The 26,475-nt window shown below is 41.4% G+C and overlaps 1 protein-coding gene and 1 pseudogene across 7 annotated transcripts in view; both read right to left on the bottom strand.

Moving 5' to 3' along the window:
* The window catches only part of SH3D19 (SH3 domain containing 19), a 151,810-nt gene that overhangs the window by 103,132 nt on the left and 22,203 nt on the right, over nt 1–26,475 (bottom strand). For 5 of the 7 annotated variants that reach the window (XM_061584653.1, XM_061584655.1, XM_061584654.1 and 2 more), the window contains exon 2: nt 1,213–1,252. In XM_061584653.1, the coding sequence (XP_061440637.1) occupies nt 1,213–1,252 (40 nt within the window). Of the gene's footprint in view, nt 1–1,212; nt 1,253–2,698; nt 2,920–11,428; nt 11,526–26,475 lie in introns of those variants that run through there. The other 2 variants (XM_061584659.1, XM_061584657.1) reach the window with 2 other exon arrangements.
* On the bottom strand, nt 19,463–19,611 carry LOC133364699 (U1 spliceosomal RNA; annotated as a pseudogene).

The raw sequence follows: 26,475 nt of genomic DNA, 5'->3' as shown, positions 1-26,475 counted from the left end.
GATCTCTTGGCAGCTTCATCATTCCTGCTTATTCTTGTCACTTGCATGAAGGCTCAGAGAAAGCAAAGGGCTTTATTTGGATACAGGGGCAAAGGTACCAGCTCAGCTGCTTTGTGGACAAAAACATCACAAACATGCACAGACCTTGGATATTATTTATTATTATCCTATTAGCACATTAAAAAAGAACCTTTAAAACCACAATTTGTGGCTAAACCAAGTAATCGCTGTGAGATTTGCCCAAGAATAATTCACTGGAGACTTTGGAAGAATGCCAAATTGTACTTGGCCCAGAATTAAGTAGAAGAAAGGCCTTGAGAGAGCAGATGTCAGTTGGATATTGGGAGAGATAGCTTTCTTAGGCTGCAATCCAATACACACGGGCTCTTGCTGGGAGGAAGGGTGGGATATAAAATCAAACAAGTAGTTAATTAATTAATTAATTAATCTACTCAGAAGTAAACTTAATTGAGTTCAATGGGACTTACTCCCAGGTAAATGTGTATTGGACTGCAGCCAAAGTCTGTCATTTTCATTCTGTTTTATTTGTTCTCTTGCAAAAAGGGAGAGATTGATGATGAAAACAATGGTAAATTAATAGGAAATAGGAAGTATAAAGTTGTAGAAAAGGTAAGAAATAGGAGCAAAAGAAAGAATACAAATGCTTAGGATTAATATCAGTTCTTAACACAGTTTGATGACCTCTGATGTAAACAAACAGCTCAAATGAGAAACCACAAATTATGAGGCAATCTTAATCTGTAAATTCCCCTTCTAATTTAATTATTGGGTTTAGAGCTGTGGTGGTCCCTAATGTTGAAAACCAATATTTTCATACTAGTTCCACTTTTCACTATTCTGTTTAAAAACAAAAGAACTTGCTATTTCAGTTCTTACCTTATTGTACATGTTTGGTCAACACAATGCTGTGCACATTTTAAAGCAAGCCTTTTGCTTTTTCCGTACAGTGAACAGAAAATTAAAATGGGAGCAGGAAATGTAAAGAGAACATATCTGGACCTATGAAACATTTAGCCTATTAGGAAAAATAAAAAATGTCCAATGTGGCAGTGTGAAACTAGTTAAATTACCACAGCAGATTGAAAATATTAAGCTGAATTTTTATATTTAATAGCCAGATTTCCATCCATAAGTACACAAATATACAATAGAAAATAAATATTTAAATAAAAGCAAGAACAGAAATCTCACCCTGGAGAACGGTGGTCAGGTTTATTTCTTTCAGAACGATCTGGAAGAGAGAAGACATACAAGGGCGGGGGAATGTGTTAATTTAAATTTAGCTTATTTTATGTATAAACACAATATCATCCTTCATTTTACATTTTTTTCAATAAAGCAACAACTAGATTTGCTTGTCCTCTTTAAAGCGATCCTTTGCCTGAGACCAAAGAAAAGGCCTGCAATTTCAGCATTTGTTAAGTTTAGCCCTTTGAAACACAACTTTCCTCATGCTTATTTTTACTTGTTTTCATGTTTAACATATACTGTTTTAAAAAGCAACAGATTTTTGTTTTCCAAAGAAAGTGAGGGAGCAATGGAAAAGGAAACCACTGGATTATTCAGCACAAAAAATTGTTCCATGATCACAGCTGGCAAACTCTACTAAAAGGATGGGAGAAATGAGTGGTGGCTGCAACAATTCCTGCTACTACAGACTGCTGTTAGCTGCGTTTGCGCTTGCAGGCATCTAAACCCTGTCGTGTTCTTAAAAATATCTTCACTCAGGGAGCCATCACTAGTAGACATTTCAGCTTTTCTAACAACAGATGAAGCTATAAAATAGTTAACTTGCACTTTTGTTGCTTTGATATTTACGCTGTTGTACAAAGCATTCTTTATTTTTAGAAATACAAAGCTACAGAAGTAGCACGATTAACAATTGGATCACACACACACACACACACAAACTATAGAGTGATGTTTTTCACAGGAAGTTTGGGAAGAAACTGTTCAGAGTATGTAAGCCCCAAAGATTACTAGAGAATTGCACAATGTTCTGTTGCAACTAATTGAATTAGTTGGATCCCACACTTTATTTACACAGGATCATCTGACTATATTTCCATTATCCCACATGAATTTTTCCTATCTTCTTTTTTGTAGCCTATAGAAACATGTATTTTATATATGCAATATAAGTATATATGTACCAATCAATGTCTCTTTTCAGTATCAAAAACAATCTAAAAAGGGGTTTATAACTTAATGAAATTATGAACCACAGAAGGTCTCTTATTTCATTTCACAAACTGTTAAACCAAGTTTATAAATATATTTTTAAATTCAAGATTTTGCATTACCATGATAGATGAAACCATACACACACACACACACACACACACACGACACACAAGCGGTATGCATTCATCTACAGTGTACAGATGAAATGTTGCCTCCGGTTCTGCTGTAGTTTTCAGTCTTTGTTTGGTCTTTCTTTTTTGCTAGCCAAATATCATTTACCGCTTATCTCAGCAACCAATACATTTTCAGTTTATAAACACCAACAGTACAACTCTACCACAGTAACATAACAATTTTATCTCTGATATGCTTTGCACTTTTTTCACCAGAACTAACATTACTGTTTAATGACTTAACTTTTCAAGCCACAATCATAACAAGAGACATAAGAAAATCTCTCTTTCATCGCACCAATTCAGCCTGGTAACCTTACCTGAGGCTACAGAGAAACAAGCAGACGTTCCCTTTTAGTTTCTTTTCCATTTGATGCTGGAATTAAAGTCCTGGCCATTTACACAGACATGTAACAGCAACAAACCAAGAGAACCTTTCAAATTGTACGACATCAGAAACGAGAAGGAGAAAACACAGTACATGTAAACAGCATCCCAGAGCTTCCCTCCAAGGCCTGTTTCTGATTGGCAGCTGCATCGTGGCCAGTCTCAGAAATGGAATGCTGTCATTCAGGAAGTGAATGTTATTCCTTTTTCCCTTTCGTTCTTTGTTTAAACAGGAAATGGTTCATATGGAGTTGCACAATTTACTGCTTAAAACAAGAGGATGAACTGCATCCGACACACAACAGTGTCAAAACTCTTTTAAAGAAAAAAGTAACTTTTTAAAAACAAATTACTTAATATATTTAAAAGTTGGTGTAACTTAAACACATATATTCAGAACATTATGCACACACTTTGATTAACTTGATTGTGGCAAGAAAGGAGGCAGTAGTTTTTAAAAGAGAGTCATTCAGTCAGATTTCTAGTTTTACACAGGATAATAATTCTATGAAACTGAACTTTTATAGCTCTACTAGTCCTTCAGCTTGCTGCTAATATAAAGAGGGGCTGCATAAATCTCAGGCACATAAAAATGTGAGGCTGACTCAATGGAATTTGAAATATTTTTCCAGATCTGGAAAACAAATGTATTTCTTCAAGAAATGTAGTAGTAGCCAAAGTTTTTGGACAGTGTGCCAGGAGTCAAGTCCAAAGGACTGGGAAGAATGTGTTTGGCCACAGCATGGAGAAGTTCATCATGAGGGTTTTAAACTGAATCCTAAAGGAGAGGGAGACGTAAACTTGGTGGTAACGACTGATGAAGGCTTATGCACAGTAGCGGGACCAAAGAGACTGGCTCTAATAGGGACCAGTAACAGCTCTCAGAAAAATGTAGTAAGGAAGCCAAGCCATAAATCACATGGTCTTCAATGTCTGTATACTAATGAGCAGAGCATGGGAAACAAGCAGGACGAACTTGAACTCTTAATACAGGAGGGCAATTACGACTTGATAGGTATAACTGAAACTTGGTGGGATGACTCCCATGACTGGAATACAACAATTGAAGGATATAACTTGTTCAAGAAGAACAGAAGGAATAAAAAGGGAGGTGGAGTTGCGCTATATGTAAAAAATATATATCCTTGCACAGAAATACAGGAAGATGAGCTTGGTAGCTCCACCAAGAGTATCTGGATTAAAATTAATGGGGCAAGTAACAAAAGGAATGTGGTGCTTGGAGTCTATTAGCGACCACCCAATCAAGGAGAAGATGAGAATGTAACTTTTGAAAAGCAAATTGCCAATGTTTCGAGGAGGCATGATGTAGTAGTAATGGGGGTTTTCAATTATCCCGATATCTGTTGGGAGACAAATTCTGCCAAACACGGCCCCTCCAAGAAATTTCTGACTTGTGTTGCAGATAACTTCCTCCTACAGAAAGTGGAGGAAGCAACCAGAGGATCAGCTATCCTGGACTTGATTCTAACCAATAGAGATGATTTGGTGGATGAAGTGGCAGTTACGGGAACTCTGGGGGAAAGTGACCACACCATACTTGAATTCTTGATTTTAACAGAAGCAAAAGCTGAGAATAGCCGTATGTGCACCCTGGACTTCAGGAAAGCTGATTTTAATAAACTCAGAACAATTGGAGTCCAAGATGGGTGGGAGTTTCTTAGAAAGGAAATTCTAAAAGCGCAATGGCAAGCAATTCCAACAAGGGAAAAGGGGGGGAAACAGCAGAAGAAGCCAATGTGGCTTCACAAAAAGCTTAGAGGTGACCTGAAAACAAAAAAGGGCACATACAGGAAGTGGAAAGAAGGCCAGGCCACAAAGGAAGAGTACAATCAGGTATCACGGAATTGCCAGGATGGTGTCAGGAAGGCTAAAGCTGAGAATGAGCTGAGGCTAGTGAGGGATGCTAAAAGCAACAAAAAAGCTTTCTTCAGGTATGTCCATAGTAAAAGACAGAGAAAAGAAATGGTGGCACAGGTACTCAATGAGGATGGCAAAGTGATAACAGATGACAAAGAAAAGGCAGAAGTGCTCAATTCCTACTTTGGCTCAGTCTTCTCCCAAAAAAGGGCCTATAACCCTCCTGGGAAACATGAAGTAGAAGGGTCAGGATTGGACCTTGAGATTGATAGACAAATGGTCAAGGAATATTTAATCACTTTGAATGAGTTCAAATCTCTAGGGCCTGATAAACTGCATCCCAGAGTATTGAAGGAACTGGCTGAAGAACTCTCAGAACCTCTCTCGATTATCTTTGCGAAATCATGGAGGACCGATGAAGTGCCAGATGACTGGAGGAGAGCTAATGTTGTCCCTATCTTCAAAAAGGGCAAAAAGGAGGGACCAGGGAACTACAGACAATCAGCCTAACAGCAATCTCTGGAATAATTCTGGAGCAGATTATAAAGCAGTCAATCTGTAAGCAATGCAGTGATTACTAGGAGCCAACATGGATTTATGAAGAACAAATCCTGCCAAACTAATCTCATCTCATTTTTTGATTGGGTAACCTCCCTTGTAGACTGTGGAAATGCTGTGGACATAATATATCTCGACTTCAGCAAAGCTTTTGACAAAGTGCCCCATGATATTCTGATTAGCAAGCTAGCTAAATGTGGGCTGGATGGAACAACTATTAGATGGATCCACAGTTGGGTCCAGAATCGCACTCAAAGAGTGCTTATCAATGGTTCCTTCTCAAACTGGGTGGAAGTAATGAGTGGGGTACCAGAGGGCTCGGTCCTGGGCCCAGTGCTCTTTAACATTTTTATTAACAACTTGGATGAGCTACAATGCATGCTTATCAAAGTTGTAGATGATACAAAATTGGGGGGCATAGCTAATATCGTGAAAGACAGAAACAAAATTCAAAGGGACCTTGACAGGCTGGAGCATTGGGCTGAAAACAACAGAATGAAATTCAACAGGGATAAATGCAAAGTTCTACACTTAGGAAAAAGAAACCAAATGCACAGTTGTAAGATGGGGGATACTTGGCTCAGCCATACGACATGTGAGAAGGATCTTGGAATTGTTGTTGATCACAAGCTGAATATGAGCCACCAGTGCGATGTGGCTGCAAAAAAGGGAAATGCTATATTAGGCTGCATTAACAGAAGTATAGTTTCCAAATCGCGTGAAGTACTAGTTCCCCTCTTTTCAGCACTGGTTAGGCCTCATCTTGAATACTGCGTCCAGTTCTGGGCTCCGCACTTCAAGAAGGATGCAGACAAACTGGAACGGGTTCAGAGGAGGGCAACAAAGATGATCAGGGGACTGGAAACAAAGCCCTATGAGGAGAAACTGAAAGAACTGGGCATGTTTAGCCTGGAAAAGAGAAGACTGAGGGGAGATATGATAGCACTCTTCAAGTACATGAAAGATTGTCACATAGAGGAGGGCAGAGATCTCTTCTCGATCGTCCCAGAGTGCAGGACACGGAATAATGGGCTCAAGTTGCAGGAAGCTAGATTTCAACTCGACATCAGGAAAAACTTCCTAACTGTTAGAGCCATACGACAATGGAACCAATTACCTAGAGAGGTAGTGGGCTCTCCGATACTGGAGGCATTCAAGAGGCAACTGGACAGCCATCTGTCAGGAATGCTTTGATTTGGACTCCTGCATTGAGCAGGGGGTTGGACTCGATGGCCTTGTAGGCTGCTTCTAACTCTACTATTCTATGATTCTATGAGATAGTGCTACTACTATGAACACTACAATACACATGCAGCCTCCCCAAGCCCAGTTGCTTCAGGTGGTGCTGGGATCAGACAACAGCACAGCATTGGAGAGCCAGGCAGAAAGGTAGGCCTGACTATGCCATACACTGAAATGGCACAGCAAGATTATTATGCATTTTGCAATAAAAGCACTAAACTTTACACTGTATTCACTTACAATGACACTGTGTATATGATATATGATACTGTGTATGTGGGTGCGTACACAGGCAACTGAACTAATGTTTCTACTGCAGCTTGGTATAATACACAGTGACTCCTATATGAAACACGATTATATGTTCACAATTCATGAAATAATTAAATCACCCCAGGATATCTTTGAACAATCATACAATTGTCATCTTTAGAAATTTGACATAAGGCACGCACAAACATTTGAAATATATCCATGTGAGCTAGAGGTAGTGCTGCACAGATTCATAAAAATCAAGTAGAAATTTGGACTTAAAAAGTGATATTAGGATTTAGTTTAACAAGCATCTATGCTGAATTGTTTTAGGTTATTGGGCTTAATTGCTGGAGCATTTCCTCTCACAAGGGTGCGGAGCTGTGCATGGACAGTTAATTTTTTGGTACTTGCAGTACCTTCTCACAGTACCTTCCCTCCCAAGAGGGAAGCTCACAGCAAGTCTGAGAAACTTGGGCAGGGACTATTTTCTAGAGGGGACCATACAGTCAATTATCCATTTGAATGCAGCCCTGGCTTGTTGGAGAAAGAAGGAAGTAAGCAGTGTCTGGTCCCAGGTGTGACCTGTGATGTTCCTGTATGTGAATGTAATGTAAATATGGAAAGTGCAGGTTTATTATAGGAAATATGGTAAGTGGAATGAGGGAGAAGGGGGAGTACATGGGCTGTAGAATGTTGGATGATGATTGGCTGTGTGTTTGAATGGCTGAAGGTATAAAAGGGAGAATGACAGTTGAATCTGTGTGGAAGTTGGTGGATGTTGAGGGTGGTGTTTGTTGGACAGGGTGGAGGTTAGTTAGTTAGTGGGTGGCGGGTGTTGAAGGTTGTTGTAGAGAGATTGGATTAGGAGTTCTGAGGCAAATATTAAGAACATAAGAGAATCATATATGAAACCATACACTTGTCAACAATATATATAAATAATCTTGTTATTCCTAGTGTGAACAATAAACATTTTCTTGGTTTACTTAAAGCCTGATTCCTTAGCTGGAGTGTACAGACCAGGGGGGGAAGGCAGGGTAACCAAGGCTGGAGAAGAAATTGTATCTAATGGTGGTAGTGGTAAAGGAGGAGATATTGTATCAGCATTCAGTACCACAGAACAACCCAGAGCTGTGAGCTTCATAGGCAAGAGGCTTCAGGGGGGTTGGGAATTACAGATACACACCGACACAAGGTATCATATAGCCAGGAAGAGACTAAGGCACAGTCTAGAGGCTATATTGAGTACACAGAGTGTTGGGTAGTGTGGCCTAGCAGAGGGAACTTTTGAGATCTGTGCTAGAGCGGAGGTAAAAATAAACACGATGATCCTGACTGCTGGTAGCCACATGTGAGAGCGTCACAGGTGGTGCCAGGGGAAGGATGTCACATGACCACCCTCACAGGCTGCTCTCTTTACACGATTATCAAGAATAACTCACATTAGTGGATCCCACCTCCCCCACCCCACCCCAAATACCTCTTTAGAAACAGATTCATTGAGCATTCTTCACGTCAGTGCAGGTGGTTGCTCAGTCATATAACACTATGACAAATCTATAAATGGTGTGCATATATTCTTCAGCACATGTACCAGGCTGTTATCTTTTTATGCGTAGCAACTGATTATACAGTAGGGCCCCGCTTTACAGCGCTTTGCTTTACAGCGTTCTGCTAATACAGCGGTTGTCAATTGCAGAAAGGTCCCGCTCCTACGGCGCTTGTTCCGCTTTTACAGCAGTTTTTGCTCATCCCGTGCCATTTTCACGCAATGCACACCATTATCTTCAATGCATTTCACTTTACAGTGGGGGTCCGTAACATAACCCGCTGTATGAGTGGGGCCCTGCAGTATATAAGCTATCATATCTTATAAGTACATGGAACACCAGAAGGGCATGTGATTTCTCAGATCCAAAGCAGGTAGATATTTCACAACCAGTCAGGTAAAATAAGTGTTCCCCCAATACTGGAAATGTTTACACTGCCATTACGGATAACCTCACATCAGTGTCAATAGTATGTATGACTATCTTGGCACAAACTTAATTCAGTAACGTATGGGTGTCTGACTCTTTATGATTACACGGGGAAATTGAGTGAAGATCATATTTTGGTGGTATACTAAGAATCTGCTTGCCTTATGTGATAAGTTCTTTGTCTGGCTCACCAATGACTGGCTTAGTATCTTTGAAAAGAAACTGAATTGTTGCTGCCCACACAAAGGAAGACCTTCCAGTTCTCTGGAAAAGGTGTAGCCCCTAAACTAGTGTTCTTCAACCTTGGGTTCCCATATGTTGGTGGGATTACTATTCCCATCAACCCTGACCATAAACTAAGTTGACGGGGGATGATGGGAGTTGTAGTGCAGCAACATCTGGGGACCCATAGTTGACGACCACTGCCCTACAATGCCTACATGTCATTGCACTCCCTTTCCCATTTTCCTCTAGATGTACCTGTGCCTGGCTGCAACTATGAACTGGATGAGGGCTAATAAACTGAGGCTCAATCCAGACAAGACTGAGATGCTGTTAGTGGGTAGTTCTTCTGACCGGATGGTGGATGTCCAACCTGTCCTGGATGGGGTTGCACTCCCCCTGAAATAGCAGGTTCGTAGTTTGGGAGTTCTCCCAGAACCATCTCTGTCACTTGAGGCTCAGGTAGCCTCGGTGGCACGGAGTGCCTTCTATCAACTTCGGTTGGTGTCCCTGCTACACCCCTATCTGGACAGGGATAACCTGGCTTCAGTTGTCCATGCTCTGGTAACCTCCAAATTAGATTACTGCAATGCGCTCTATGTGGGGCTGCCTCTGAAGACGGTTTGGAAATTGCAGCTTGTGCAAAATGCAGCAGCCAGATTGGTAACAGGGACCAGACGGTTCAAATATATAAAACCGATTCTGGCCCACTGTTTCCGAGCCTGATTCAAGGTGCTGGTTTTAACCTATAAAGCCTTACACAGCTTGAAACCACAATACCTGATGAACGCCTCTCCCAACATGAACCCACCCGTACACTACGCTCAACATCAAAGGTCCTCCTCCAGGTGCCTACTCCAAGGGAAGCTGGGAGTCTGGCAACAAGGGAGAGGGCCTTTTCAGTGGTGACCCCCAAACTATGGAATGATGTCTCCGACAAATTTCATCTGGCACCAACATTGTTATCTTTTTGGTGCCAGATTAAGACTTTCCTTGTCTCCCAGGCATTTTAACAGCATGTGCTGATCTCTGACTCCAGGTTTTTTACTTGTTTTATCTGTGCTTCATGGTTTTAAACTTTGTATGGTTTATAAAATTGTATATTTGTTTTTAATGTTCAATGTTTTTAATTTTTGTAAACCGCCCAGAGAGCTTTGGCTATGGGGCGGTATATAAATGTAATAAATAAATAAATATAAATAAGCAAGTCTGCTGTATAGTAGTCCCACACTGCGTCTAGGTGCAATACATTGTGTAGTTGTCCCGGCACATATGGCAGAAACACTTTACAAGCACACACTTAAATGTACATTCAGCTTCTGAGTTATGGCAGCTCCATCGATAACTAAACATATGATAGTGCATATTTCATTCTGTGGCTTTGAAAGGTCTTCTACATCATGTCACTCGTGTCAGCTAAGTGGTCATCTTTGCCAACCAATGAACCCAATTTTCATGTTTGAAGAAACTGAGATTCCTATTTCATATCTGGCAGCCTACAGACAGAACAATTTTACTCTTTTTTTTTTATTAAGGTGAGCTGTTTTCCTTTCTTGGATGCCTTGGTCACTGAGCTACTAAATAATATTACTTGTTGTGACTTATCCAAGTTTCTGCTGTCTTCTTCAAAAAGGTTGCCAAGCTCTTTAATCAATTCCACAAGTGTTTGTTCATTTGTCAAATGCTGTCTGCACACAAGGTGTTAGCTCATTGTTATGTGTTTGTTTTCCCCAGTGCTGATGAGATTTCTCAAATTCTTGTATCACTCTGGCAACTACTGGGATGGCAATCATCCATCACCAAAATGCACCAGAGTTTCTGCAAGGCCAAATACGTATATATCATCTTTCATTAAGGCATTACTCTAATCATAAGCTTGATAGGTGTGGGGGGGGTTGTCAATGAAAACACTCACTTTGTTTTCTTCACAGTGAGGTGGACAGCATCAAATTCTTTGCAACTTGCAGATACTTCACTGATAACTCAGCCATTTTGCTCAGATAAACTAAGTGTAATTTATATGGTCAAATGTGAAGAAAAAAGTGAATTCCATCAAAGTGTCTAGGTTCGTGTTGAAGGAGGCCTCTCACAGTGAGCAAATAAAGGCTAGTATGCAATTCCATTGCCATCACAGTTACTCAGGATTGAAACACAGGGCAACTACATCTTCTGTGTTCACACCATGCATGAAACCCAGAGCTAGGTAGCTAATGTTGCAGGTGTTGTGAGTATTGCATGTATGGGCTACTGCACATATTATGCATTAGAATTGCACACATTGCCAAGTTTGGATCACCTACAATTATCTATTTAATTGTAATGTTCATCTGCTATGAAGCTTTGGCCTATCACTGGTCCTTGTTGCATGCACACACTGCAGAATAGGTACACATATCCACTTCAAACTTTATGGCTTATTGTAATACGTTAAGGTCCTTTCAGTGAAAAACTGTTCAGTCCAGGCTCAAATTATTGTATGTGTATCAAACTATTTTTTATGGAATTCTAATTGCACCCTACTGCACATACCTTACTGGGAAATGGGGAAATGTATTTGTCTTCTGGGCATGGCTACTTCCACCTGCTGTGCTCCATTCGCCTGTCCACGGATCCTTCATAAGGGAACAGCTGTCATAAGAACTGTGAGGGGTTTTCTGACCTTGTGAGTCTAGGTATTAAAAAGGTGTGGGTTACTAGTTACTACTGTAATTTGTTTTAAGGCAGCTTTGGGATATTAAATGGCCTGTTGGTGTGCTTTAATCTCACTTAATTTTCTTTGGTATATTTTAAACAAATTGTTAATTGTTGACTGGTTAGTGCTGCACTGATATTATAACTTTAATTATGTATTATGGTTATTGTATTATTGTATTTAGACTATTATCTTTTGCAGACTGCTTTGATAACTTTTTAAATGGAAAATGCATATATAAATAAACTTACTATGAATACACAATTAATGAAAAAAACTGATCTTGTGCAAATCAATGTGGCTGGTGCTAATTTACAATGCAGACCTTAGTAGTGTACCACCATTCATCTTATGAATCTCCAAGATCAGGTAACAACAAAGTCCATTTTGTTGTTGATAATGGACTGGATCCAGAGAACAGGGAGCATTAGGAAGTTCATGGAAGTAACTGATGGCCAAGTTTTTTTCAGTGTCTTATTAAATTAATTAATTATAATTTCTGTAAGTAAATTAGACAATACCAGGCACTTAGCTTAGTCTGTGGCATGTTGCTTAAAGCTGCAATCCAATGCACACTTTCATTGGTAACTGATATGGGAAGGGGGAATTGCTCAAAAGAATGGAAGTAGTTTAAAGGAGCAGTTTGGGCTGCAGCTCAGTGGTAGAGCAACCGCTTTGCATGCAGAACCAATCTCTGCCATCTCCAGGACCTCTGTCTGAAATCCTGGAGAGCCACTGCCTGTCATTGTAGACTGAGCTAGATGGACCAGTGGTCTGACTCTGTATGACACCTTTCTATGTTTCTATAATGCTGCTTATGCAAGATGCCTCTACCTTAATTTTGGCTAGTTTCTTCCTCCTCCAGCAGTTACCTGTGCCCCATCCTATATTGTTCAGGAAGGTTCCTTGACCTTCTATAGAGGTTTTTCAGGTGGTGCAGGGCTGTATCAGGGAGAAAGGGATTGGTAAACTTGCAGTTGTCAGGATCCAACCCACTATTTAATCTGTGTTATGGAAACAATGGAACCTTTGGAAATTCCTGTTCTGAGCAATCCTATGCATGTTTGCTCATAAGTGAATCCTATTCAATTCCCAACTAAGTGTACAGTATAAGCAACATGCTACAGCTTAAGAATGATTGGCTAATTTACTTACATAAACTAGAATTAATTCAGTAAGTAACTGAAAAGATATGTGAATACCAGTTGTTTCTATTTGTCTTGATGCAGTGTGACAAATTATGAAAGTGAACAAACCTAACTAAAAGAAAATGCAAGATGATGCAATTATGAGTTTGATGGCCGCACACAGCCACCCTAGGCCACCTGGGGAAGAAAAATCCGGCCACAACAGTGTACCTCTCTGCTCCGCCCACCCTTCCTTCGTTTAAGACATTGCTGCCACCAAATAAAGGGGGATGATTTGATTAAGGGTGCCCCTTATTAATCACCCTAATAACAACAACAACAATAAAAATCTTCCTTGGGTCTTGAGGTAGTACAGTATAATGGCTTCAGATATAGGTGGTATAAACAAATGGAGACCACATCAGGTTAATGAACAAATGAAGAGTTTACTATGGTAGAAAAATATGTGGAGTTTAAGCCAAACAGAAGTTATAGAGAAAAAAATGCAATGCCCAAAAATTACAAAAAACAAGAATATCCTTTTTGAGCAAAAACAAATGAAAACTGCTTAAACACAATCCACTTGCCCAAATCTAAACAGTTCCTGAATTCACCGGGCTCTCAGTAAGATTCCTTGCACATGAGTGGTTAAGTAGCAGGAAGCAGAGAGTAGAAATAAATGGGCAGTTTTCTCAATGGAGGAATGTTGAAAGTGGAGTGCCTCAAGGAGTGGTACTGGGACCTGTGCTTTTTAACTTGCTTATAAACAACCTAGAGTTAGGTGTAAGCAGTGAGGTGGCCAAGTTTGCCGATAATAATAAATTGTTCAAGGTTATTAAAACAAAAAGGGATTGTGAACAGCTCCAACAGGACCTCTCCAAACTGAGTAAATGGGTGGTAAAATGCCAAATGCAATTCAATGTAAATAGATGTAAACTTATGCATATTGAAGCAAAAAAGCTTAATTTCACATATACATTCATGGGGTCTGAACTGGCAGTGACTGACCAGGAATAAGACCTTGGGATCATAGTGGATAGCTCGATGAAGATGTCAACCAATGTGAGGCAGCTGTGAAAAAGGCAAATTTCATGCTAGGGATCATTAGGAAAGGTATTGAAAATAAAGCTGCCGATATCATAATGCCACCGTATAAATCTATGGTGCGGCTGCATTTGGAATACTGTGTACAGTTCTGATCAACTCACCTCAAAAAGGATATTGTAGATTTGGAAAAGGTTCAGAAAAGGGCAACCAGAATGATCAAGGGGATGGAGCAACTCCTCCATGAGGAAACATTGCAGCATTTGGGGCTTTTTAGTTTAAAGAAAAGACGAGTCAGAGGCAACATGATAAAAGTGTATAAAATTATGCATGCCATGGAGGAAGCGGATACAGAAAGGTTTTTCTCCCTCTCACATAACATTAGAACTCATGGACATTCAATGAAGCTGAATGTTGGAAGATTCAGGACAGACAAAAGAAATTACTTGTTCATGCATACATAGTTATTCTATGGAATTCGCTTCCACAAGAGGCAGTGATGGCCACCAACTTGGAAGGCTTTAAAAGAGGATTAGACAAATTCATGGAGGATCAGGCTATGAATAGTTACTAACCATGATTGTTATACTCTGCCACCACAGTCAGAGGCAGTATGCTTCTGAAAACTAGTTGCTGGAAGCCGGAGGGGAGATGGCTCTTGCACTCAGATCCTGCTTGCAGGCTTCCCATGTGCATCTGGTTGACTACTGTGAGAACAGGATGCTGGATTTGATGGGCCACTGACCTAACTCAGCAGGCCCCTCATATGTTCTTATATTCTTAGTAGCCCTTTGTTCCAGACTCAATGAACTTTTGCATATCTTTCAGCACCTTATCACAATGAGACCCACCTTGATCTACAAGACTCCAGAATGGCTGTTTCTTGATAAAGACTCTTCCTGTCAATCATATATCTCATCCTGGTAGGACACAGGAAGTCCAAACTGGAATGCGACTTTCCACACATATGCAACCACAGCTACACTGCCTTGATAGCTGCAACTCCAGACCAGATCATATGATCAGTCAGACCAGTTGATTTGGGTCAGTTAACCCTATAATCCCCAATGAACAAACAAGTAAAAAAAAGCATTCCCATATTATACATAGCATTCCATAAAAAGCCATAGTCCATATTAACAGTTCAGAACAGCAGAGAACAGCATCTATGATTTCAAGTCCAATAAATAATAAAGATTCCTACAACATTAACTGGAATAAACTGCATCCTGTATCTACATGTTTTGCTGTTATATTGAAAAGTATGTAACAATACTTCTATTTTAAAAACTTAATGTAGAGAAGATGAAAACAAAAGCTTTATATACTGCAAGAACAAAACCATACTAGAAAATTGTTCGCCAGCAGGGGTTTTGCAAAATCTTAGTCTGAACAGTGTGGGCAGGGTTAGTTACTTGGCAACCCTGCACAAAACTTCCCCTGAAGGAATTCACAGCATACTTCCTTAATGCTTTGGATGATATACTGTGTAAATTGTACTTTACCTAGGTTGTGCCATAACATGTTTGCAAATTTTTTTCCCAAAAGTTAGGAACTATAAAACCCCCAATAGTCACAGTGGCTTGAATTATACAGCCACGAGAGTGGCTGTATACTACAGCCAGTGGGATTTTTCACATTCCGCAATGTTAAATTGAAAATACCCCCACATGCCATTCTGATGCTTCCCATAAACTCATTTCAAAACAAAACCTTACAAAACTTATAGTCCTGAACTCAGAAACGCTTGCTTAACAACCCTCTCAATTTTCATAGCAATACACAAAACTGTCAGAGAGAATAGAAAGTTCAAAGCGTAAAAAGAGAGAAAAAACCTCCAGAGCCCTTTTGGACTTTTTTCTCTGAGAGTTCTCATAATCTGTTGAAATTCATTAAAAATCAGCCATGTTCACAAAGTACCTGTAATCCTAATACTGACATTGCCTCATACTCTGACCTTCATCTTCTGCAGTTTAAAAGTTTTAAAAGTGCCTGGCTGACTTTTAATTAATTTAAGAACTTTTGGCTGGAAGCCAATGATAAGGGCAGGCATGCTCAGTAAGAACCAACTGTCAGAGTTCTAAAAGCCTCACAGCTGCTGGGCTTGGTTAACCAAGGGGCCACACCCACACCAGACTTTGATTTCACTTAAGATAGTCATGGCTTCCCTCAGAGAATCCTGGGAAGTGTAGTTTGTGAAGGGTGTTGAGAGGAGACTCATGTTCCACTGAGAGAGCTTCAGTGGCCAGACTGGTTTAACAGTCAGCCACTCTGAAGTCTGCGAGGGGAACTGGGTATCTCCTAGCAACTCTCAGCACCCTTCACTAACTACACTTCCCAGGATTCTTTCAGAGAAGCCATGACGGTCCAAAGTGAAATAAAGGCCTGGTGTGGATGTGGCCAGGGACAGCTTTGGTTTAAATTTGGGTGGGAGACTACATGTGCCTACTGTAGAATAAAAAGGTGGGGGAAACGCTGAAAGCAATGGTACTGTTCACAAGCTTTCCTTTTGGAAAGGAAAGGGGCTTCCCTTCTGCCTAGTGCCCACCCATCCAATCTCCTCCACTCCCCTCCCCCAGGTCAGTGTTGGACTACGACCTGGGAGACCAGCGTTCGAATTCCCACACAGCCATGAAGCTCACTGAGTGACCTTGGGCCAGTCACTGCCTCTCAGCCTCAGACAAAGGCAATGGTAAAACTACCTCTGAATACCGTTTACCATGAAAACCCTATTCATAGGGTCAACATAAGTCGGGATTGACTTGAAGGCAGTCCATTTCCATTTTCAAACATTTTCCTTTTGCTCTCTGCTATCTTTTTGGAGCCTTTTGAAGACTTTTCCTCTTTTAACAAGCCTTTTAAGTTGACACCTGTCCCAGTCTGCGTCTGTGTTAGAATTGCTTTTAATATGTTTTCTTTAATAATATTTTAACCTTTTTTTTTTTTAAAAAAAGATGTTTTTAAAGCTTTTTAAAAAATGTTTTTAACGTTGTTTTGTTTCAATGTATTTTAAGGTCTTTTTATGATGTTTTAAAGTGTTTTTATCGTTTCTATTTGCCGCCCTGGGCTACTGCTGGGAGGAAGGGCGGGATATAAATCAAATAATAAATAAATAAAGGAAAGTGGCTTCCCTTCTACTCAGTACCCACCCATCCAATCTCCTCCCCCTCTACTCCCTACCCCTCCCCAAGGTCAGTGTTGGACTACGACCTGGGAGACCAGCGTTCGAATCCCCACACAGCCATGAAGCTGACTGGGAGACCTTGGGCCAGTCACTGCCTCTCAGCCTCAGAGAAAGGCAATGGTAAAACTACCTCTAAATACTGTTTACCATGAAAAACCTATTCATAGGGTCAATGTAAATCAGGATTGACTTGAAGGCAGTCCATTTCCATTTTCAAACATGATTGCACAGAAATAAATCCCATTGAACTCAAAAAGAATGCAAATGATCAAACCCACCCTCCCTTCTCCTCCCTCCTATTCCCTCCCTGTTGCCTTTTCCCTCCCCCTTCCTTTGCCCTTCCCTCCCCATCCCCAACCCCTTCCAATCCCCTCCTTCCCCTCCTCCCCCCTCCCCTTCCTCCTCTCCCCCTCCCCTTCCTCCTCTCCATGGTCAGTTTTACCTATCTTAAGCATGATTGTACGGAAGTAAATACCACTGAACTCTATAAGCCTGCAAATTATCATACCTGCCCTCCCCTCCTCCTTCCTTTGCCCCCTCCAATATAGTCCTTCCCCCTCCCCCCCTTCTCCCCCATGGTCAGTTTTTCCTATCCTAACCATCACTGCATAGGAGTAAATCCCATTGAACTCAATAAGCATGCAAATGATCAGACCTGCTTTCGCCCTCCTTCCCCTCTCCTCTCCCTTGCTCCTCCCCTCCCCTCCCCTCTCCACTCCCCTCCCCTCTCCACTCCAGCACTCCCTCCCTCCGGTCAGTTTTACCTATCCTAAGCATGATTGCACAGGGGTAAATCGCACTGAATTCAATAAACATGCAAATGATCAAACCTGTCCTTCTCCCCTCCCCATCCTGCCTGCTCCCATCCCCCTCCTCCCCTCAGTGTTTCCTCCCCTCAGTGTTTCCTCCCCTCATCCCCTGTGGTCAGTTTCACCTATCCTGAGCATGACTGCAGGGGAGTAAATCCCGCTGAACTCAATAAGAATGCAAATTATCAATCCATTCTCAGCAAACTTGGACAGGATCCCATTTCTTACCTCCCGGATAAAAAAGCAGGGGAAATGGTGAGTGGTGGCAACAGCTGCCATCTCCAAAGATGGAGAATTATATTTGTGTATGTTTGTTGGTGTTCTTACTTTGCTTCTTTCCTGTGTTACTAATGTTTCTACAGAGAATCTAAACTAGAAAATTTTATTTCCCTTATTATTCATCCTAGAAGTCTTTGTCAAATTTATTTTATTAATTTCAAAGCCTTTTTATTGGTCAATGTCATATGATGGTGAAGACAGCCTTTTTTGTTTCAAATTGGAGGTTATGTTCTATTTCTATTTTGGGTCCATTAACAGTTGAATCTGAAACTGCAGTTTGATGTAAAATCAGACTGATTACAATATGTTGCTACTTCAGCAATCCCTCTTAGCTGTGGGGAAAAAGAGGGTGCATGTTTTCAGCCTGCTATGTTTAAACCACTTCATTTAAGGCAAGGTGGGCACGGTCAATTAAAAACATATAGAGCACACCTAGAATTTTGCTAGAATATTTCACCTCCCACTGTTTTATCTTGTGCAAATTGAGACACTCCTGAGGTCCACTGGAGACTATTCTGCAGAAGTCAGTGCCATTATTCCACAATTATGTTTGGAGTTTTTTTAGTGCAAATTTTGCTCTACTTCACATATTCACAGAAATAGAAACAAAAGAAAATGATTTCTTATAGGAAACTTCACTAAAATTACAAAGCAAATCAGACATATTTAAAGTGACTATCTGAACTATATCAACTGTCTTAATAATGTTGCTTCCTCCCTGCTAAAACAAGATTAGCACAGCACATATCTTCTTTCTATTATTTGGGCTGGTTGCAGGTGTTGCCACCACTCACCATGTGCTCAGAGGCACATGTCACCAAATTCTTCCAAGCTACACAGCAAGTGGATTGGACTGTGAAAGAGCAACCCAAATGGTGTTTGCATTTTGACAAATTTGTAGGGCAGTCCAATATCTCAGAGAGGAGGTCAGGTCTCCTGCTCCCCTGGTGCATTCACTATAGCTGCGCAATTTTCCTGCTTTTTAAAGTTTGATAGAAATATCTGTTGGCTATGGGTACATTCTTAAACCACAAGGGTTTTTGCCTATTAGTGAATTTAATGCTATAGTCTTGCCCTGATCTCTGTAGCAATCAGAATTCTACATGAATTCTATTGGTTTTAGATCAGTTTTGGTCTTGAGCCACATAAAGTAGGAACATTGCTGAGAAACCACTGTATAATACTAAAAGAAACACTAGTCTTATCTTTTTTTTAAAAAAAATTAGTAAGTGGAATTAACTGGTTTGAAGTCACTTTTTTCCAGTTACATCAATATTTTCCATTTACTGCGTCCTTCAAAAGCCCTCATTCCTATAATGGGGACTTTTTAAATAAATAATAAGTGGGAAATATAGAGATTATGGTGCTAGTAAAATGGAACTATGTTGAACTACTCTTTTCTATCTACCTTTGTTAAACTGGTATGGTACTAAGTCTCCTTTATGAGCCCAACCCACAAATTATGCAGTCGAGTTTCCCGCATTCGCAGGGGTCAGCACACCCGGAGTGCAATCAATGAGCCTCACCCTGGAAAAACCACCTTCATGGTCATGATATCTCCCCTGCCAGGTAAGTTTCTGGGAGCAAAGTTCACACACTGCTTACGGAGAGCCACAGAAAAATTGTAGGGATTATTCCATGCTTGCAGGAAAATCTGTATGCAGCCAAACAACCCATTCTTGAAACCTGGTGCTCCAGGAAACTAGTATTTTTAAGGGAGTATGCAACAGCATAAAACAAGACATTATGCTCAGGAAAAAGTCCTATGAATTTAGTGGGGCTTACTCCCAGGTAAGTGTGTATAGAATTGCCTCATTCTCATTAGCTAACCTTGTCCAGAGAACTTCAATTCCCCATTATTATGAAAAACAATTATTCTGTTTTGGGCATGTCAGGAACTGTAGTATCTAATATTTATTATGCTTTCTGTTTGGGAAACATATTTGAGCATGCTGGAATGTTTTAATTATATTCCCCATTTTTAAATACTTTCAATATTGTGTTGCTATATTTCAGTTGAAGAAATGCAACAGCCATCACAAGTATTTGAAAGTCTCGTTTCATGTGAATGGAATACTTCTGGAAGTTGTTGGTTTTAGAGCCCTAAAAAATTAAACATTTCAAAATCCCATTAAATCCCTGCCAGCCTTCAGTACAATGAATAACAAGAGGCAATGGAATTTAGCAGAGGTAAAGAGAGTCAGATTCAACTGGTTTGGCTTCTCAGGTGATTTCATTATAGACATCTGTTTTCTTCCAAAATACCAGACATACACACACACCCCCGAGAATTCTGCACCCGAGCCCTCAAAGTCTTGCACATCTTCAACCTAACATCAACCTTTTTTCAAGTTTGGTACAGACAACTTTTTAATATATATATTCCCAATCACACTTCAGCTCCTCTTTGTAATGTCAAAGCAGCAGATAAATTAAGCAACAGCTATCACATGCTAAATAACTATGGGAAAACACTGGCTCAAAACTAATAGGCACTGCACATTTACCTCACTAGCTGTACTGAAAGTGTTGAAACCAAGGCTTCTTAAGACAACATCCCTAAGCTTACAACAGCATTGTGGCCGGGCCTCACTATGAACAGTGCATGCATTAGGAAGGAAAAAGAAATGAGAGGGAATGAGATCGGAGAACACAATCTCCCCCACAATTATCTGAACAGTTGGTAAAATGAGAAAGGGCATAGCTATATGTTACTTCCAGGTTCCAAGGCAGTATCCAAGGCCTTGGAATACCAGTTGCTGCAGAACAACAGTGGAGAGGGCTATTGCCTTCACATTATGCTTTTGGACTTCCCAGAGGGCAAGGAATCTCACGGGATGGTGGACAAGGTAGGCCTGTGGTCTTCTTTTGTTCTTAGGACAATGTGTCTCATGGCACCATATTTAAGCCTTCCATTAAAAAGAGGGTCCTTTTTTTTACTTGCAACTATCCCACTAGTCTCTCGACAGACCTGCTTTTTTTTCCTGACCCTCAGAAAAAGAGCTATATTGACGGCTTTCCTGAGACATTAACAGAGAGCGTAAAAGGCAAGGCAAGTTCACAGCAAGCATCTGCTGCCCTTACTCATATGTTTGATTTTATTTGGGCTACTCCTCTGGATGGAAAATGGTGAGGGGGAAATCTGTACTTCTTTGGTGGTAAGGAGAGAGTAACTGTATTATCTGGGCTCTGCTTAGGTAGTGAAAACAGAACCCTGGCCTGAGTGCCTGACACACACATAGACAAAGAATGGACAGCTTCCTTATTGGGGGAAACTGAGGAAAAGAAGACTTTTTTTTAAGGAACTGTTAGAAAAGATTAATTGAATGTTTGTTGAGAAGGGCTATGGATTGCATAGTTGTCTAGCAAAGGTGGTGAAGTGCGGCTTAATTCTTAAAGAGGGGCGCTGGGGCTCGGGTCTGCATGAAAAATCACACCCAGGGCCCTGTCACAGTAAGCTGCAGTGGTTAGAGAGTTCGCTCTGTGTATGCACAATAGCACCTTTAATCAGATAAGGAAAAGCACTCACAGAAAGTTCAGGGCTGATAGAAGATGAATATCGGGACTTGGACTCTGATATTATGACAGTTGAATCCATTAATGTGTCCAGAGCGCGGCCTTGTCCTTTATTATTGGATGAGTTTCAGTTGGTGCAGCTCGAGGAAGTGGACAAGGTACTTGGAATGGTGCGGGCGACCACGTCTGCTCTGGACCCTTGCCCATCTTGGCTGGTGAAGGCTGGCAGGGCTGTAACCACCGGCTGGGCCAAAGAGGTGATAAATGCCTCCTTGAGAGAGGGAGTAGTCCCTGGTAGTCTCAAGGAGGCAGTAGTGAGACCTCTTTTAAAGAAACCTTCTTTGGACCCAGATGTTTTGAACAACTATAGACCGGTGGCGAATGTCCCTTTTTTGGGCAAGGTTTTGGAGCGGGTCGTCGCCATCCAGCTCCAGGCGCTTTGGGATGAAACCGATTATCTGGATCCGTTTCAATCCGGTTTTAGGTCCGGTTTTGGCACTGAAACAGCCTTGGTCACCCTGTATGATGACCTCTGTCGGGAGAGGGACAGGGGGAGTGTGACCCTGTTGATTCTCCTTGATCTCTCAGCGGCGTTTGATACCATCGACCATGGTATCCTTCTGGGGAGGCTCGCGGAGTTGGGAGTTGGGGGCACTGCTTCGCAGTGGCTCTGCTCTTACTTAGCGGATCGTCGCCAGAAGGTAGTGCTTGGGGAACATTGCTCGATACCCTGGACTCTCCATTGTGGAGTCCCTCAGGGATCGGTTTTGTCCCCCATGCTTTTTAACATCTACATGCAGCCTCTGGGTGCGGTCATCAGGAGTTTTGGAGTGCGGTGCCATCAGTACACTGATGACACGCAGCTCTACTTCTCCTTTTCACCTTCTTCAGGTGAGGCTGTCGATGTACTAAACCGTTGCCTGACCGCGATAATGGACTGGATGAGAGCTAATAAACTGAAACTCAATCCAGACAAGACCGAGACGCTGTTGGTGAACTCCTTTTCTGCCCAGATGGTGGATGCCCGACCTGTTCTAGATGGGGTTACACTCCCCTTGAAGGAACAGGTTCGTAGCTTGGGTGTACTTTTTGACCCTTCCTTGTCACTTGAGGCTCAAGTGGCCTCGGTGGCACGGAATGCGTTTTACCATCTTCGCTTAGTCGCCCAACTACGCCCCTATCTGGACAGTGATGATTTCGCCTCAGTTGTTCACGCTCTGGTAACCTCTAGATTGGATTACTGTAATGCGCTCTACGTAGGGCTGCCCTTGAAGACAGTTCGGAAACTACAGCTAGTGCAAAACGCGGCAGCCAGGCTGCTGACGAGGACCAATCGGTCCGCACATATAACACCTGTCCTGGCCCGTTTGCACTGGCTACCTATTTGTTTCCGAGCCAGATTCAAGGTGTTGGTTTTGACCTATAAAGCCTTACACGGTGTGGGACCGCAGTACCTTGTGGAACGCCTCTCCTGCTATGAACCTACCCGTCCACTTCGTTCAGTATCTAAGGCCCTCCTCCGGGTACCAACTCATCAAGCCCGGAGGATTACTACTAGATCTAGGGCCTTTTCTGTGGTGGCCCCCGAATTGTGGAACAGCTTACCAGAGGAGATACGCCTGGCGCCTACGGTATTTTCTTTTAGGCGCCAGGTTAAGACCTGGCTATACTCCCAGGCATTTTAATGTTTAATGTTAATGTTTAATGTTAATTGTTCATCTTAATGTTTTAAATTTTCTTATTTGAAATGGATTTTATTGTAACATTGTATTTTAACTCTGTTTTGTACACCGCCCAGAGAGCTACTTGCTATGGGCGGTTTAAAAATGAAATGAAATAAATAAATAAAATAAAATAAATAAATAAATAATATGGCTTTTCCAGGACAAGTCCCTCAGAGCTAGGCATGGAGGAATCAAGCTCACACCCATCTTTCAGCCAGAAATCTATTGCAAGGGCCAAGGAAGTTCAGTGCTATGTCTGGAGAGATCTTTGGATACAACACTGGGGCCTTCACTCCGCCCCTGGATCTCACTGACCTCCAGATAAGGAATTAATGGAGGGCAAAGAAAGAAGGCAATAAAATATTCACCTTTCTTTTTTCCAACTGTGCACTTCCATGAGTTCCTCATGGATTTGTCATTTAAGGAATAGAAAGCAGATTTTAAAAACTTCATATCTTACAGGAATCTAAGCACTATTTAACCCTCTTCAGTACTGAATCCAGTTTTTATTTTCTTTGCTTCAGGAAGCAGGGAGGCAATTGGTGGCCAGGACTTAAATCCCAACCATAGATCCAGAGGCCTCCCCACTTTTTCCTGCACAAATAAGACACAAGCAAAAGCACTTTTAACTTTCTCCTTCCCAGAGTGAACAGCAATGAAGCTTTTGATAGTGTTATCAGCCCGTGGGCAAGCTCAGCAGCTATATCAGCAGAATAGCTGCCTGTAGGCAAGGGGGGCTTGTATCCCCCCCCCAGCCTTAGTTTTCTTTAGAGTTTAACATTCAGCATCTAAGTATGCAGGAGATGGGTCAAGGACGGTCAATGAGCTCAGAGCCACCTGTAGTCCAATCTGGGGTTCCTAACAAGCATTCGGTGTGATGCTCTGCCAAAGAGTGCTGTGGGATGCTGGGAAGGTGCCTCATTAAGCAGATAGTGTAAGCCTTGGAGCAGTTAACTCCCTGCCAGGCAATTAGGGGCATACAGCTTATCAGTTGTTGTTATGCTGTATGATGTAGCCTTTTCTAGTAATTAATGCTTATTTGAAGTTGCCTTGTTAATCCAAAGATTAATAGAATAGATGCAATGATTTAATGCTTCACAATAATCAATGCTTATGTAACCTCATCATTATGATGGTAAACATGTATCCTATAAAAGTGCTTCTTGTGCCCAGTGGGCTGTTCAGAACTGGTCCCGCTCTGTGCAAGACGTGCAGTCTGTTCCACGTTGGGTGCGCCTGAGTGCTGAAAGTTACCCAAATAAACTTTATCTCCTTTTAAGTAAACCTGTGACTCAATCTGCCTTCTTCATCTCTCTAGTACAGCCTTTCCCAACCGGTGTGCCTCCAGATGTTGTTGGACCACAACTCCCATCAGCCTCAGCCATTGGCAATGCTGGCTGAGGCTGATGGGAGTTGTGGTCCAACAACATCTGGAGGCACACTGGTTGGGAAAGGCTGCTCTAGTACCTCAGAAACCTGAATGCCCTTGGCCAGGGCATACAGATGGGCAGTGTTTTCCCTTTTAAATAAACCCATTGCACACTCCAAAACACAAGAGAAGCGTTTTTTTTAATCTCCTCCTCCAAATGTGAGTAGAAGGTCTGTCAGAGCATGTCAGCCATTCTCTCAGTAACAACATAAGATGAACCCTGCTGGATCAGGCTAGTGGCCCATTTAATCCAGCACCCTGTTCTCACAGTGGACAACCAGCTACCTATGGGAAGCCAGCAGGCAGGGCTCAAACACAAGAGCACTCTCCCCAACTGTGGCTTAAATCAACTGGTAATTGGAAGCATACCACCTCTGACTGTGGAGGTAGAGCACAGCCATCATGGCTAGTAGCCATTGATATCCTCCATGAATTTCTCTAATCTAGTTTGAAAGCCATCCAAGTTGGTGGCCATTACTGCCTCTTGGCCTGAACTCTTCATGCAGCAAAATAAGGGGATAGAATTCTAAGATGGGACAATAGCTTGTAGCACGTCAGACTGAAAGTGTCATGGCAGATCACATTTTTGAATGGTCTCCTACATGAAACAAACAAACAAAACTCACTGCAAGTAGAAAACTAGCACACAACAAGTATCAGGCTAGCTTAGAATCAGATGTGCTAATTGTTTTGTTATTTTCTTGCAGGAAGAAGATGTTTCAAAAATGGTATCCCTACCTTCAATCAGAAATAGTACCATCTGTTCTACCACCTCAGGATTCTACCATATGCTGCTTCATACATACACCAGACCCAGGGATGCACACAAACTGTTTCCCCTCATATTGTCAACACATGGGTCATCATACATACTTCCATTTCCTAAGCTACTCATTTCCAAGTATGAGCCAACACACAGGGGAGAGAAAACTCTGCCAAAACATCTGTTGCTGTTCACATTGTGATAGAAGGGGTTAAACAGCCCTATGACTGTGTTGGCTTGCACAGGAGTGAGTCACTGGGTGGTTTCCTGGTCCTTTACCTCTTGTTCAATTCAATCTATAACTGTAGTTAAACTTTAGTTTACAAGGGCCATAAGCACTTTTACATTCTGTCTTCCAGTTAGTGTTTCCATTGTATTCCAGTCAATTCCACTCATTCTATGAGTGTTTATAATGATGCATTGTCCTTCATTGGTGTTACCTGCAATCTACCCTGATTAGTTTAGCTCTTAAACATTAGTTCATGCAGAGGGCTTGATTTGTTTGGGGTTTCAGCATAGTTTTTAAAAGCTCATATAAATCACAAATCCTTACGCATTTCAACATTGTGCAATAATAACAATAATCAGTGGGATAAAATCTTCAAAATAGACACCAACATCACCACAATGGCAAAGAATGCCTGAGCATACCAACAGACTTGTCTTGGAAACAATAACATCACACACACATTTGGTATTCCACACAATGCATACACAATAGAAGAGAGAAAAACAAATTATTTTTAGCAACAAAGTCTCATGACACCATAAAATATTAACAAATTTATGATGGCATACAACACACTTTTGTGGACCAGAGTCCAACATGCCATATGCATGAAGTAGTTACCTAAGTGGCTACATATATCTCTTGGCTATAGGTATGTTCTTAAACCGCAAGGTTTTTTGCCTATTAGTGAATCAGTTATCATGTGAAAACAGTTCTTTTTCAGGAACACACAGAGAGCATAGCCTTCTACCTGCTAAACTGGACAAAGGCTACAAGACA

The sequence above is a fragment of the Rhineura floridana genome, chromosome 9 (assembly GCF_030035675.1).
Source record: "Rhineura floridana isolate rRhiFlo1 chromosome 9, rRhiFlo1.hap2, whole genome shotgun sequence".
Lineage (NCBI taxonomy): Eukaryota > Metazoa > Chordata > Lepidosauria > Squamata > Rhineuridae > Rhineura > Rhineura floridana.
The sequence above is the reverse complement of the archived record's forward strand: the minus strand, read 5'-3'. Positions and strand labels throughout refer to the sequence as shown.